The sequence below is a fragment of the Syngnathoides biaculeatus genome, chromosome 18 (genome assembly GCF_019802595.1).
Source record: "Syngnathoides biaculeatus isolate LvHL_M chromosome 18, ASM1980259v1, whole genome shotgun sequence".
In the NCBI taxonomy this organism is placed as follows: domain Eukaryota; kingdom Metazoa; phylum Chordata; class Actinopteri; order Syngnathiformes; family Syngnathidae; genus Syngnathoides; species Syngnathoides biaculeatus.
Window position 1 is genome coordinate 12,506,361 of NC_084657.1, and position 12,858 is coordinate 12,519,218.

At 42.2% G+C, this 12,858-nt stretch overlaps 2 protein-coding genes across 3 annotated transcripts; both read left to right on the forward strand.

Annotated features, from left to right (window-relative positions):
* Nucleotides 1-120: 120 nt before the first annotated feature.
* fam114a2 (family with sequence similarity 114 member A2) lies at nucleotides 121-7,161 on the forward strand. 2 transcript variants are annotated; one of them, XM_061804348.1, is made up of 13 exons: nucleotides 121-374; nucleotides 1,112-1,329; nucleotides 1,411-1,510; nucleotides 1,576-1,778; nucleotides 2,900-3,034; nucleotides 3,104-3,262; nucleotides 3,336-3,459; nucleotides 4,908-4,993; nucleotides 5,206-5,301; nucleotides 5,461-5,585; nucleotides 6,530-6,602; nucleotides 6,674-6,727; nucleotides 6,814-7,161. In XM_061804348.1, the coding sequence occupies exons 2-13, from the start codon at nucleotides 1,132-1,134 to the stop codon at nucleotides 6,913-6,915; spliced, it is 1,455 nt and encodes a 484-aa protein (XP_061660332.1). In that variant the 5' UTR covers nucleotides 121-374; nucleotides 1,112-1,131; the 3' UTR covers nucleotides 6,916-7,161. The 2 variants fall into 2 exon arrangements, with proteins under 2 accessions (XP_061660332.1, XP_061660333.1); XM_061804349.1 differs by having other exon boundaries at nucleotides 1,112-1,308.
* Nucleotides 7,162-8,455: 1,294 nt separating this feature from the next.
* Nucleotides 8,456-12,832, forward strand: cnot8 (CCR4-NOT transcription complex, subunit 8). Its single transcript, XM_061803488.1, has 7 exons — nucleotides 8,456-8,588; nucleotides 9,285-9,478; nucleotides 10,516-10,709; nucleotides 10,814-10,975; nucleotides 11,058-11,202; nucleotides 12,072-12,182; nucleotides 12,277-12,832. Exons 2-7 carry the CDS (start codon nucleotides 9,362-9,364, stop codon nucleotides 12,403-12,405), a joined length of 858 nt encoding a protein of 285 aa, XP_061659472.1. The 5' UTR covers nucleotides 8,456-8,588; nucleotides 9,285-9,361; the 3' UTR covers nucleotides 12,406-12,832.
* The last annotated feature ends 26 nt before the right edge of the window (nucleotides 12,833-12,858 follow it).

The window sequence follows — 12,858 nt, forward strand, 5'->3', positions numbered from 1 at the left end:
CATATGCAGTGTATGTACAGTATTGCATTTTTATTTTTTTACTAACTGCTCTCGAGGCAACTATCGGAAGTTCTGTTGAAATGTGATCCCAAAACTCTTATTTTGAAATACCTAACCGGATCTCCTTTGGTTTCCCGAGCCGTCACTGGTATTGACGCGAGCGTGACGTGGCTAATCCATCTGGGAGACAAAAAGAGGAGTAACATTATGAACATTTTGACGTTTTATCCCCTCTAAGACTATAAGAGTACACCGAATCATAAACTAGCACAGTGGACGTACATATTTGTGTTGTTGGTACGAGGGAAACTTTGCACGGAGGCTAGCGGAACCGCTAGCATCCGCACTTTGACGGCAGGCGAAGAAGTGACGAGGTGAGTTGTTTACAAAATGATGGTCTAGAAAGATATGATATTTGAAGGCATTAAACCCACCAAACTGGCTTTAAAACATAACCGTTAATTTCGGGAATATATTTTCGATGAACTCAGGCAGAAACGTTGTCGAATTTGTGTTGAAAAAACAAAAAAGTCCGATACTGTTTAACGTTTAACGTTCACGTGGCTGGCTAGTGAGAAAATCTTTGTCGTTTTCTTCAAATTGTAAGTGTTACCAAAAAAAAAAAAAACGAAAAGAAAAAAACGACGAGGGTCAGAAAACCTCCACAGTCGTTTATGGGACTTTGTACCTGCATGCATAGATACTGCGTGTCATGTAATGACCCAAAAGACTGAAGTGACTCACCAGGATTGGCATGCAAAAAACCCGACATTCGTTAACTAAACAATTTACAGTATTGCATTAACATATATCATGTGAAATACATATTTTACTCTACTCAAAAACATACTGTAAGCGCTTGAGTGTGAGCCCGTTGATTTGGCACTTGTGACATCAGCTAGAAATGGGGAAAAAAAAGTAAACGGAAACAGCAAAGGGACATTAAAATGCCAAGTTCGGGGAGTCTGTTTAACTCCTACTAATGATGGTAATAATTAGTATGAGTTATTTTACTTACTACAAGTGTATACCTTCTTTAGGCCCACGCACAACTGTCTCATTAATCACGTCAGCTTTACAGATGCCACTTTTTCTCCCGCTCTCACCACAGGCATGCGATAAGACCTGACCATGTCGGACAACCAAGCTACCGCGTGCGAGGTTCGGGACACTGAGACGCCCGACGGCTCCCCGCCGACCTCGCCCGACGTGTCGACGGACGTGGCGCCCACCAGGAAAGCCAGGAGGAGGGCGGAGCCTAAAGCTGAACCCGAGGAGACACCCAAAGTGGAGGAGCAGCCGGCAAAGGTCGTCGTCAATCACGGAAGGGTTTGTCAACTATTGACAAACAACATACAAAACAGGAAGTGGAAACCAGCCAAAATAACTGACTGCGCTCCTGTGTTTTAGGCACCCAGTCAGTCTCCAGTTGCCCAGGGAGGCTGGGGTTACTGGGGCAACTGGGGCAAATCCATCCTGTCCACCGCCTCAGCCACTGTGGCCACTGTGGGTGAGTACCCCTCAAAAACAAGCCCGCCAACCTCCAGGTACCGTGACATCACTTCGGTAATTCAGGCCAGGGACTGACCCAAGTCATCGAGAAGGCCGAGACGTCGCTGGGCATCCCGAGCCCCGCTGAGCTCTCGGCCCACGCGGAAGACGAGGACGAGGATGAGCAGAAAGGAGGCGAGACGGAACGGGCGGCCAGGGATGGCGCCACGGCGGTGGGCAGCGCCATGGGGATGCTCACGTCGCTCACCAGCGTCGTTCAGAACACCGTAAGTCCATCGTGGCGTCGTTTTAGACAACATCACACAACACAAAATGGATGCCACACGCTTAAGTTGAAAACTTTATTTAAAGCTTTTTCCGAACAAGGGGACAATTGACTATTTTCAATTAACCTTTTTTTCCTAAAAAAAAAAAAAAAATAGGAACATATTTTTTTTTAACATTTTACTTAATGGGCAAGGAAAAATTATTTTCTTAAACTTTTGTTAAGAATGGACTTTTAAATCTCTTTGAATTTAGAAAAATTTAGGGGACTTTGATTTGTTTTTACTTTTGTTTAGTATTTATATCTATTAGTATTAAAATAAAATCCGGGAAATAATGATCTTGTTTTTTTTAATATAAACCAAGGTCTTTAATTGCTTATTTTTTTTCTTTTTATTCACAAAAGTTGAAATTATTTCTATCAAAATTACTTTGATGAATAGGGTACTTTATTTAGTTTTTTCAATTAAAAGATTTGAAGAAAGGACTTTATAAAACACTTTTTAGGATGTTTTATTTCTGAAAAAAAAAATTGAGAACAAAGGACGTAAATTGTATAAAGGCATGATTTTTTTTTACCTTGTTGTTGACAAAGGACTATTTTAATCTATTTTTAAATTAAAAAAATATCAATGAAGTACTTTACTTTGATTTTGAAATTTTTTTTGTGCTTTTTATTCACAAAAGTTGAAATTTTTTTACAAATTACATTGATTAATAGACTACTTTATTTACTTTTTTTCACTTAAAAAATGTAAAGAAAGGAATTTATAAAACACTTTTTAAGGATCTTTTTTTATGTGGAAAAAAGTTTGTGAACAAAGGACGAAAACTGTATTTGTATTTTTAAAATCATTGTTTACAAAGGCTTGATTTATTTTTTTTTTTTTTTTTTTTCAACCTTTTTGTTGACAAAGGACTATTTGAATCTATTTTTAAATGAAGTACTTTATTTTTATTTTTTTAAACTCATTTTAGTAAATAAAGGACTGTTTTTAGATCATTTTGTTTAAAAAGGCCTAAATTTTTTTTTTTTTTGTTTTGAAATTTGCATTGAGGTTTCTTTAAAAACCTGGATTGGTGGCCGATGCTCTCCCGTAACAGTTCGGTCCCGTGCTCGCAGGGTAAGACGGTGATCAGCGGCGGCCTGGACGCTCTGGAGTTCATTGGGAAGAAGACGATGGACGTGATCGCCGAGGGGGACCCCGGCTTCAAGAAAACCAAAGGACTGATGATCAGGAACTCCACCCTGTCACAGGTGGACAAAACAAAGCGGGTAAGAGGAACGGCGAGAGCCAAAGGACTGACGCTTCCGTCTTTCCGTCAGGTGCTGAGGGAGGCCAAGGAGCGAGAGGAGCTTCGAACGGAGGAGTCGCTGGCCTCTGAGAAGAAGGTGGTGGCTCACTACGGAGTGCTCTTTGACCAGTACCAGGGCCTGGCCCATCTCGAAGCTCTGGAGATGCTGTCTCAGGAAAGCGAATCCAAGGTCGGATGGAAGAGAGGGTGAGGAAAGGAAGGACTTTTCGTTCATTTTTTTTTTTCCCCCCATCCTTGGACAGGTGAAATCGGTGCTGACCACGCTGTCGGGAAATGAGCAGCGCACTCTCAGGGAAGAGCTGGAGCTCATCAAAGAAGCTTTCTCCATGACGGAATTTGACGACGAGGACGTGGATGAGAAGAAAGGTACAAAGATTTCAAAATGTCTCCAGAGAAAAGATTTTAAAAGCAATTAGTCTGTTCTAGGTTGTCGTACGGGTATTAAAGGTGGTCAAACGCTGCATTATTAAACGAAAATAACATAAAACTACTCACCGTGACTGACACAGCAGGTAATGGAAAGTGAATTCAATTTAGTTAACTAATCCAACTACTCGAGTATATTAAACATTATACGTACATACATAGATAGATAGACACGCACTTGTATATAAAGGTGGACGGCTGCTTAAAGGGTCTGCCTCAGAGTTCTGAGGTCTGGGGTTCAAATCCCGGCCCCTCCTGTGTTTGCATGTTCTTTGCACGCCAACCTGGGTTTTCTCCAGGTACTCCGGTTTCCTTCCACATCCTAAAATAACATGCATGGTAGATTAATTGAAGACTCTAAATTGCCTGTAGGTGCGATTCGTTGTTGGTTTCGATGTGCTATATAAAAAAATATATATATATACATTATAATATGCGCATAAAAAGTTAACCAGTAAATGTAAAATGAAATAAAACAACTGAACACACACCGACTAATCAATAGTAAATTAAGGGATTAAAGACTTTGCATTACATACATTAATTACATTACATACATGCATTATATTTAATTAAAGTATCATTTTGAAAGGACCTTTTCCTGGTGAAAAAGTCGTTCCAGAAGTTTGAAACTGTCAAATAAAATTAAAATAAAGTAAAACTACTGACCCAGTGGGCGGCACAGTGGAGCAGCTGGAAAGCGTCGGCCTCACAGTTCTGAGGTCCCGGGTTGAATCCCGGACCCGCCTGTGTGGAGTTTGCATGTTCTCCCTCATGCCTGTGTGGGTTTTCTCCGGGCACTCCGGTTTCCTCCCACATCCCAAAAACATGCAACATTAATTGGACGCTCTAAATTGCCCCTAGGTGTGTTTGTGAGTGCGGCTGTTTCTCTCTATATGCCCTGCGATTGGCTGGCAACCAGTTCAGGGTATACCCCACCTGCGGCCCGTTGACGGCTGGGATAGGCTCCAGCACTGCCCGTGACCCTTGTGAGGATAAGTGGCTACGAAAATGGATGGATGGATAGATACTGACCCAATGAAGATACCTAACAGATATGCAAAAAGGCCAGGGAATGGTCGCTCGTTGTTAGCTACAATACTTCATGCTGTTTGCGTTACAAAACAATTGAGAAGTCACTTAAGTTGAGTTACACAATAATACAAGTGTAAAAGTAAGCATAATACAACTAAAATAGAGTAAAAATGTTCCATTTATTGGCAATTCTTTCTTTGACTTATTACACTTTGAACTACCTGCTAATTGTGTTAGCGTCTACAATGTCAAATTCAAGAATTGGATGGTTTGCATAGTGCTGTACTTGCAATGTCGCCGTGAGTTCCATTCCCACGTCACATCATCAGAGCTCCTCTCGTGTGTCATTCCAGACCAAGACGGCGCCGAGTTCGAGGCCGATCTCGCCCGCACCCTGGAGGGTCTCAGCGTTTCCGCCACAGCCGATAAACTCAGCAAGGTGGCCATAATTTCACGCTGTCAAATTTGCGCGGAAGACCCTTTGAGTATTTATACCACGCCCCGCTAGTGCGCTGAGTTGTCTCAGCAGTGAGGACAAAGCATATTCAGAATTTAAGCAGGATAGCGAGGATATGGAATAAATGCTGAAATGAAGAGTCGACGACCTCCTTCGGGTGTTAGTTGATAGCGTGTGGCGGGGAACCCTAACAGGCTTGTAAAGACGCGTGCGGCGTGATCCTGGACCTGAGCGAAACGGCGCAGGACGACCGGGGCGACCAGGACGAAAGCACCAAGCTAACCGTGGAGGTAAGGACGCACTCACCACCCTGAGTGTAACGGCACCATCTTGTGGCCAGCAACTGTTTTGTACTTGTCCAACGTTCGTGCATATTAAGTTATCACACGATCACATGACAAAGGCCTTCAATTTCATTGAATTTTCTTCCCAACTTTTTCTCCTCGTAGGAGGTGAACGCCGCCGCCATCAGGAGCCTGGCCGAGCTGACGGCGCGCTCCATCGAGCTTTTCCACAAGCTGGGCGAGAGCCTGCTGCTCGCCGACGGCGGCGCGGAGGCCGACGCCCTGTCACAGTAAAACAAATTTCATTCTTGTCTTTAAAAGATGGAAATCTATAAATCCTCAGGCCTTTTCTTGGTTTATTAGATTGTTGGGGGGGGAATTCTTGGCTGTGTATGTAATCTATTTTTTTTAATGCCTCTAATTTTAACCAACATCAGGTCTTATCATTAGTTTAAAATATCCATTAATTTTTTTTTTAAATGCCGGCACGGTGGATCAGCTGGTAAAGCGTTGGCCTCACAGTTCTAAGGTCCCGGGTTCAATTGCGCCTGTGTGGAGTTTGCATGTCCTCCCCGTGCCTGGGTGGAGTTTTCTCCGGGCACTCCGGTTTCCTCCCACATCCCAAAAACATGCAACATTAATTGGACACTCGAAATTGCCCCAAGGTGTGATGGTGAGCGTGAATGGTTATTTGTTTCTATGCGCCCTGCGATTGGCTGGCGACCATTTCAGGGTGGACCCTGCGTCCTGCCCGTTGACAGCAGGGATAGGCTCCAGCACTCTCCGTGGCCCTCGTGAGGATAAGCGGCGAAAAAAATGGATGGATGTACTGTACCATTAAAATATAATAATTCAAAGTCAGCAAAGTGTATCTTCAAAATTGCATTATTAATTTGCACCACTGGATTGCAGTGAGCCATTAAACACCTCTGTTGGGATATTAATAATTCATTTAATCATAATAAGAAGAATCATATAATCTGGTTGCAAACTTACCAATATGTTGAGTCCTGAATGAAATTAATTTGACCTAAATTCCAAAAATCCAGTAAGCAAGGAAATAGTGTTTTTCAAGGGTTACCTTTGGCCAAATCGTCTAATTTCATAGAAACATTATATTGTTATTATTATTACTTTACCAATTCAAAATGACCAAATCAGGGATGTTTTTCGTTACGTTTGCATGAACACCGTTGAAATATTTGTCTCCCTTTCTTCCTTTTGTCACGCTCAGGCTGACTGTGGTGCTGTGCAAAGAAGTCTCGCTGCTCTCCAAGAAGTTCACGACCTGTTTAACGGCGGCCGGGGTGAGCGGAACGATCGACATGAAAAGACGTGCGCGGAACGATAAGCGGTTCATTTCGATGTCGCTCTCTAGGTAAACGAGAAGGGAGAAGTCCTCAACCCGCTGATAACGGGAGTCTTCTTAGAGGTTTGTGTCTGAATTGAAGAGGACGGACGGAGGGACGGACGGACGGGGTTTGTGGCTGCTAAACAGTCTTCCGCTCCCTCTCGCAGGCGTCCAACAGCGCGTCGTACATCCAGGACGCCTTCCAACTCCTTCTGCCCATCCTGGAGATCTCACACATCCAGAGAAGATCCAACACGCCTGACGCCTGAATAGGAGACCTGCGTTTTTATTTTCATTTTAATTTTTCCTCGTCATAACAGTGTTAAGCATGTTTTTGGGGATATGAGTTCAACTGTCAGCTCGCCACTGCAAAACTATTTACCACTGCTGCGACCGTTCGGGTTGTTAACGAAAAAAGAGACGAGTCCCTCAAGAATCTCAAAACTCAGGTGGGTCATATATGATTGTGGGCGCAGGGGGATATCAAGTGTTTTAAAAATAAAACATTTTGGAGAAAAAAAATTGCTTGTCTTTTTTTATTTCATCGCAGATCTGAAATGAATTTATAATTAATTTATTCCACCGTGGTGTTTTTCCCAAGTAAAAGTGAAACATATACACCTGTCTTTGTATTAATCTATATAATTTGTTTAAACTATATATGTATATATTCATCCATTTTCTTTGCCGCTTATCCTCACGAGGGCTGCGGGGAGTACTGGAGCCAATCCCAGCTGCCAACGGGCAGGAGGCGGGGGACACCCTGGACTGGTTGCCAGCCAATCGCAGGGCGCATAGAGACAAACAGTCCTCGACACAAAGCAGACTTCTCACCTATCCATCCATCCATTTTCTGAGCCGCTTATCCTCACAAGGGTTGCACAGACAACAACCACACTCACAATCACACCTAGGGGCAATTTAGAGTGCCCAAATAATGTTGCATGTTTTTGGGATGTGGGAGGAAACCGGAGTGTCTGGACAAAAACCCACGCAGGCACGGGGAGAACATGCAAAATCCACACAGGCGGGGCCAGGATTGAACCCGGGACCTCAGAACTGTGAGGCCAACGCTTTACCAGCTGATCCACCATGCTGCATATATATATATATATATATATATAGTATTTATTGTAAGCTGTAGTAATATATTTTGATACATTGGATATATAAATTCCATTTCAAAATTGATAGATTTTCCATTTTTAATAGGGTTCAAATATTTTCATACAGTTTACATATTAATCTCAAACCTGCAAACATTTCATATATGAACATGACAGAATAATACATTTTACATATTCATCTATTTTAGCTCAGCGGTGCCACATTGTAGTTACGGTTTCTGTCAGAGGGCCATCATGACTGAAACCATGAAAATCTTTAACCGACCCGTCATATTTACAGATGAAAATTTATCAACTAGTTTTGGAATCAGAAATCAAGGGTAGTGGGTTTTTCAACTATTGTTGATGTTTGGTGGCACAAAAAATGCTTGCAATATCTCAAAGTTATCACTTATGACATGGCCATTTGTAATTTGGGTCCAGATTTTAACAAAAATTAGGGAAGATGATACACATGATTTGCCTTCACGGGCCACGTAAAATCACGTGGCGGGCCACATCCTGCCCCCGGGCCTCTACTTTGACACCTGTGTCTTAGATACTTCATACATGAGCATTGTAGAAAAATACATCCAACATTTCAAATGAACATGATATATTAATCAATTATAAATACTGTAAAAAGAATACATGCTGTAAATGAAATATATTTTTCTTTGCAGCCTCCGGGTGACAGGTGGCAGTAATGACACGAAACCGGAAGCTATACGCACCACAAAGAAGGAAGTGACCCCGATCCGCGGGATGGAAATCACGAAGAAGTTCGGTGCGGTGCTTCGCTAGCTCCACCACGGTTACGTCGAGGAAATTCTCAGGTAAAATATGTTTATTCCTCTTCTTATTCATACTCCACCTTTCTCTTGTTGTAAAGCAATAAAATACAATGGGACCGTTTAGCGAGGAATGACGTTGGAGCCGTCGCTAGCGAGAGAGGATGCCTCGGCGTGATAATGGAAACATTTCGCGTTAAACTCGGTCCCGTTTTTAAGTAACTCCGATTGTATGTTACATTTGCTTAAAGATGGGGGATTATTTCTGCATATTATTATATTTTTTTTTGTCCACGATTCAAAGCAACGTGTTAGCGCGTCCTGTAATAGTAAACAACTGAAAGCTGCATACCCATCATGCAACGCGCAGTGTTAAGGATAAATAGCACCAAAATAGCAAAGTAGATCCTTGTATGTTTTTCAAAATGCTTATAACAGACTGCAGGGTTTTATGGCTTAAAACATATTCGGGGTGGTCTCATAACGCAAACTTCAGGTAGATTTAAAGCACCTGGAAATGTATCATCTGAGAAAGACAAAACTCGATTTGCTTGTATTACTTTGCAGTTACAGTAGCACTACCCATTTTTTTTGTACGAGATTTTGGCATAAATTTAACATCTGTGACATTTCATAGAGTTTAAGACCTACGTTTGCGCACACACATTTTCTTTTTCATGCTATTTAACACATTTAACACATCTTTTTAAAAAATGTTTTTTTTTTTTTTTTGCTCCACAGATATTATTTGCAGCTCCCCCAGAGCGGCGCGGACTCGTCGGCGGGGATCGTCGACGCTGTCGCTAGCCGCCGCCAAGATGCCGGCCGCGCTCACGGACGCCAGCCAGATCATCTGCGAGGTGTGGGCCAGCAACCTGGATGACGAAATGAAGAAGATCCGGAAGATCGTCCAGAGCTACAACTACATCGCTATGGTAAGGAAGACTAGCCTGGTGGATGCTGTAGACCACCGGTTATTTAAAAATATTATTTTGTCGATCATGTCTTTTTTTTTTTTTTTTTTTTTTGGAGGGGATTTATTGTGAAATATCACTTTTTTTCACAAGATAAAAACGTTATATATGAGTACATGGACCATAGTTGCGTTTTTAGACTTTCTGTAAACAAAGGACTATTTATTGGTTGTGACAAAGGGTTTGGATTTAAATATGAAACAAAAGCATTTTTAACTATCTTAATTTGCACCCCTTTCTAAACTTTAGTGAACAAAGAACTGTTTTTTGTCTTGTGAACAAAGGACTTTGATTTGGATCTTTTTTTTGTTGATTTTGGGAACACTTTTTTTTTTTCCCAGATTCGATCTTTTGAACAAACTTTTTGTGAATAATGAACATAAATCTGCATTTTATTTTAGTTTTTTTAAATGTGGAAAAAATGACCATATTTTTTTTCAAATTTGTAAATGAATTTATTTGCATCTTTTGCCCTTTATGAACAAAAAACTGACTTGGGTTAGCGCAGACGTGTTTGATTTAATGCGATTTTATTTGCATTTTAACTTTATCAGAACAAAGGACTTTCATGAGCATCGTTTACATTTTTTGAGCAAAAAAAAAAGAAATCCTCAAAGTTTTCCGAAACAAAACTCTCATTTATTTCTTTATTTTTTTACTTTTAATAACTAATGGACATTTTTTTTGTTTTTGTTTTAGTCAATATTTTGTACAAGACTCATTTGATCCTTCAACTTTATGTGAAGCCAAACGTTTTGATTTTCATCATTTTCTTTATTTAAAAAAAAACGATTTCCTTGTCATTGCTTTTGAAAACAAAAGACAGCTTTGAACTTTTTGTTACCAAAAGATTATTATATTTTTTTTTTAATGGAAAAAAAGGACACTTTAATTTTTATTTTTCCATTCCCCCTAAATTTAACCCCTGGGTGAGATCCCTTGTGACGATGCCGACTTTATTTCTGGACTTTTTCCCTCCCCCACGCCGGCATCCGCAGGACACCGAGTTCCCCGGCGTGGTGGTGCGGCCGATCGGCGAGTTCCGCAGCACGGTGGACTACCAGTACCAGCTGCTGCGCTGCAACGTGGACCTGCTGAAGATCATCCAGCTGGGCCTGACCTTCATGAACGAGGACGGCGACTACCCGCACGGCACCACCACCTGGCAGTTCAACTTCAAGTTCAACCTCACGTACGTTGCGCCCCGAAAAAAAAAAAAACAAACAAAACAAACTCACACGTTCTCTCGCTTGCATCCCTCCTTATTTCATTTTGAAATCTAACCCTCTTTGGCAGAGAAGACATGTACTCTCAGGACTCGATCGACCTTCTGCAGAACTCCGGCCTTCAGTTCAAGAAGCACGAGGAGGAAGGCATCGACACGCTATACTTCGCCGAGCTGCTCATGACGTCGGGCCTGGTGCTGTGCGACAACGTCAAGTGGCTTTCCTTCCATAGGTGGGGAGAGCCGCCCCCTTTTTTAAAAAAAAAATTATTGCCGTTGCCATGTGACGACGACATCCTCCTCTTGTTCCGCCAGCGGGTACGACTTCGGCTACCTGGTGAAGCTGCTGACGGACGCCAGGCTGCCCGAGGAGGAGCACGACTTCTTCCACATCCTCAACCTCTTCTTCCCCGCCATCTACGACGTCAAGTACCTGATGAAGAGCTGCAAGAACCTCAAGGTCCGCAGCGCAGTCTTACCAGGGTTATGGTTCACAATCATAAAACAATTTCATACATCCATCCGTTTTCCCCGTCGCTTATCCTCACGAGGGTCATTGCATGGCACAATTGACTGCACACTGAGAACCAAGTGACGTCACAATTTGTTGTCACTATAATTTAATCAGGACGCAAATCGTTTTAGTTCATCCATCCATTTACTTTGCCGCTTATCCTCAATTTAGAGTTGCATGTTTTTTGGGATGTGGAAAGAAATCGGAGTGCCCACCCGGAGGAAACCCACGCAGGCACGGGGGAGAACATGCAAACTCCACACAGGCGGGTCCGGGATTGAACCCGGCACCTCAGAAATGTGAGGCCAAAGCTTTTCCAGCTGATCCACCGTGCCGCCAGTTAGAAATTAAAAAGAAAAATGACTCACAGTATAAACAAAAATCGTTTTTAAAAGTGCCACAATTGATAATTGATTGTTCAGAACCAGGAAAGTCCAATCCACACAATTTCACCCTCCTAACGGTAAATATTGTCCAATTTCTTTAGTTACACTTGTTTACGTTTACAAACCGGTAAACACTTTTTCCCTGACATTTTCCTGACTGCTTAGTTTTTAATAATTTTACTAATTGGATCGTAATCAACATTTTACATAGCAAACCACTCGCAGGCCATTTTAGGCTACTTTCACTGGTCTGAACAAATGTTAAATTAATAAATTATATATATATATATATATATAAAATTTAATTTGAATTAAATTAAATGGATCTTGGGGGAAAGGTTTGGGGGTGTGTTTTATATTCATCATTTGTCTAAACAAAAATTTCAAAGTGCTGCGCTAATATTAGCAACTTATTTTTCAATTTTTCAGGGCGGCTTACAAGAAGTGGCCGACCAGCTGGAGCTGAAGCGTATCGGGCGGCAGCATCAGGCGGGCTCTGACTCGCTGCTCACCGGCATGGCTTTCTTCAGGATGAAAGAGGTAGGGTGCATGCTTCCATCCTGGGGGGGGGCTTGGGGGTTGCATGGCTAGCACCAACCAACCCCCCCTCCCCCCCCCCTCCGCTTTCACCCAGCTGTTTTTCGAAGACAACATCGACGACGCAAAGTATTGCGGCCGCCTGTACGGCCTGGGCTCGGGCTCCACGCAACCCCAGAACGGCATCTCCAGCTCGGGCCAGGAGGAGAGCAACAACAAGCACTGACTCCTGGCCTCTCGCTTTTTTTTTTGCACTTGTTTTAATACCCTTTTAAATTCAACTTTTTCCCAGACGACCCCCCCCCCCCCCACGTTTCGGGTTCGCTTGTTGTCGTCAGCGAGCGCGGGATCACAACACCAGCGGCTGTTTTTGTTACCAAGCTGCGCTCGCTCAGTTTTTAAAGTGAACACCGGTAGGCCCCCCCTGCCGACCACAGCCCATTGTAAATTTCTAATGTATCATTTTTTCAAAGAAAGGAAATAAAAATGTTTTAGATGTTTTTTTTTTCCAGATGCTAAAACATTTTAAAAGCATGTGTCCGTTTTTTTTTTTTTTTCCGGGGGCCAAACTTCCGTCGGTGTGAAAATTTTACCATTGTTTTTACATGGACTTGTTTTGAACGATTGTACATTAAATTGTTTTGTATTTTCAATGTATACCATCTTCTTTAACTTCGCC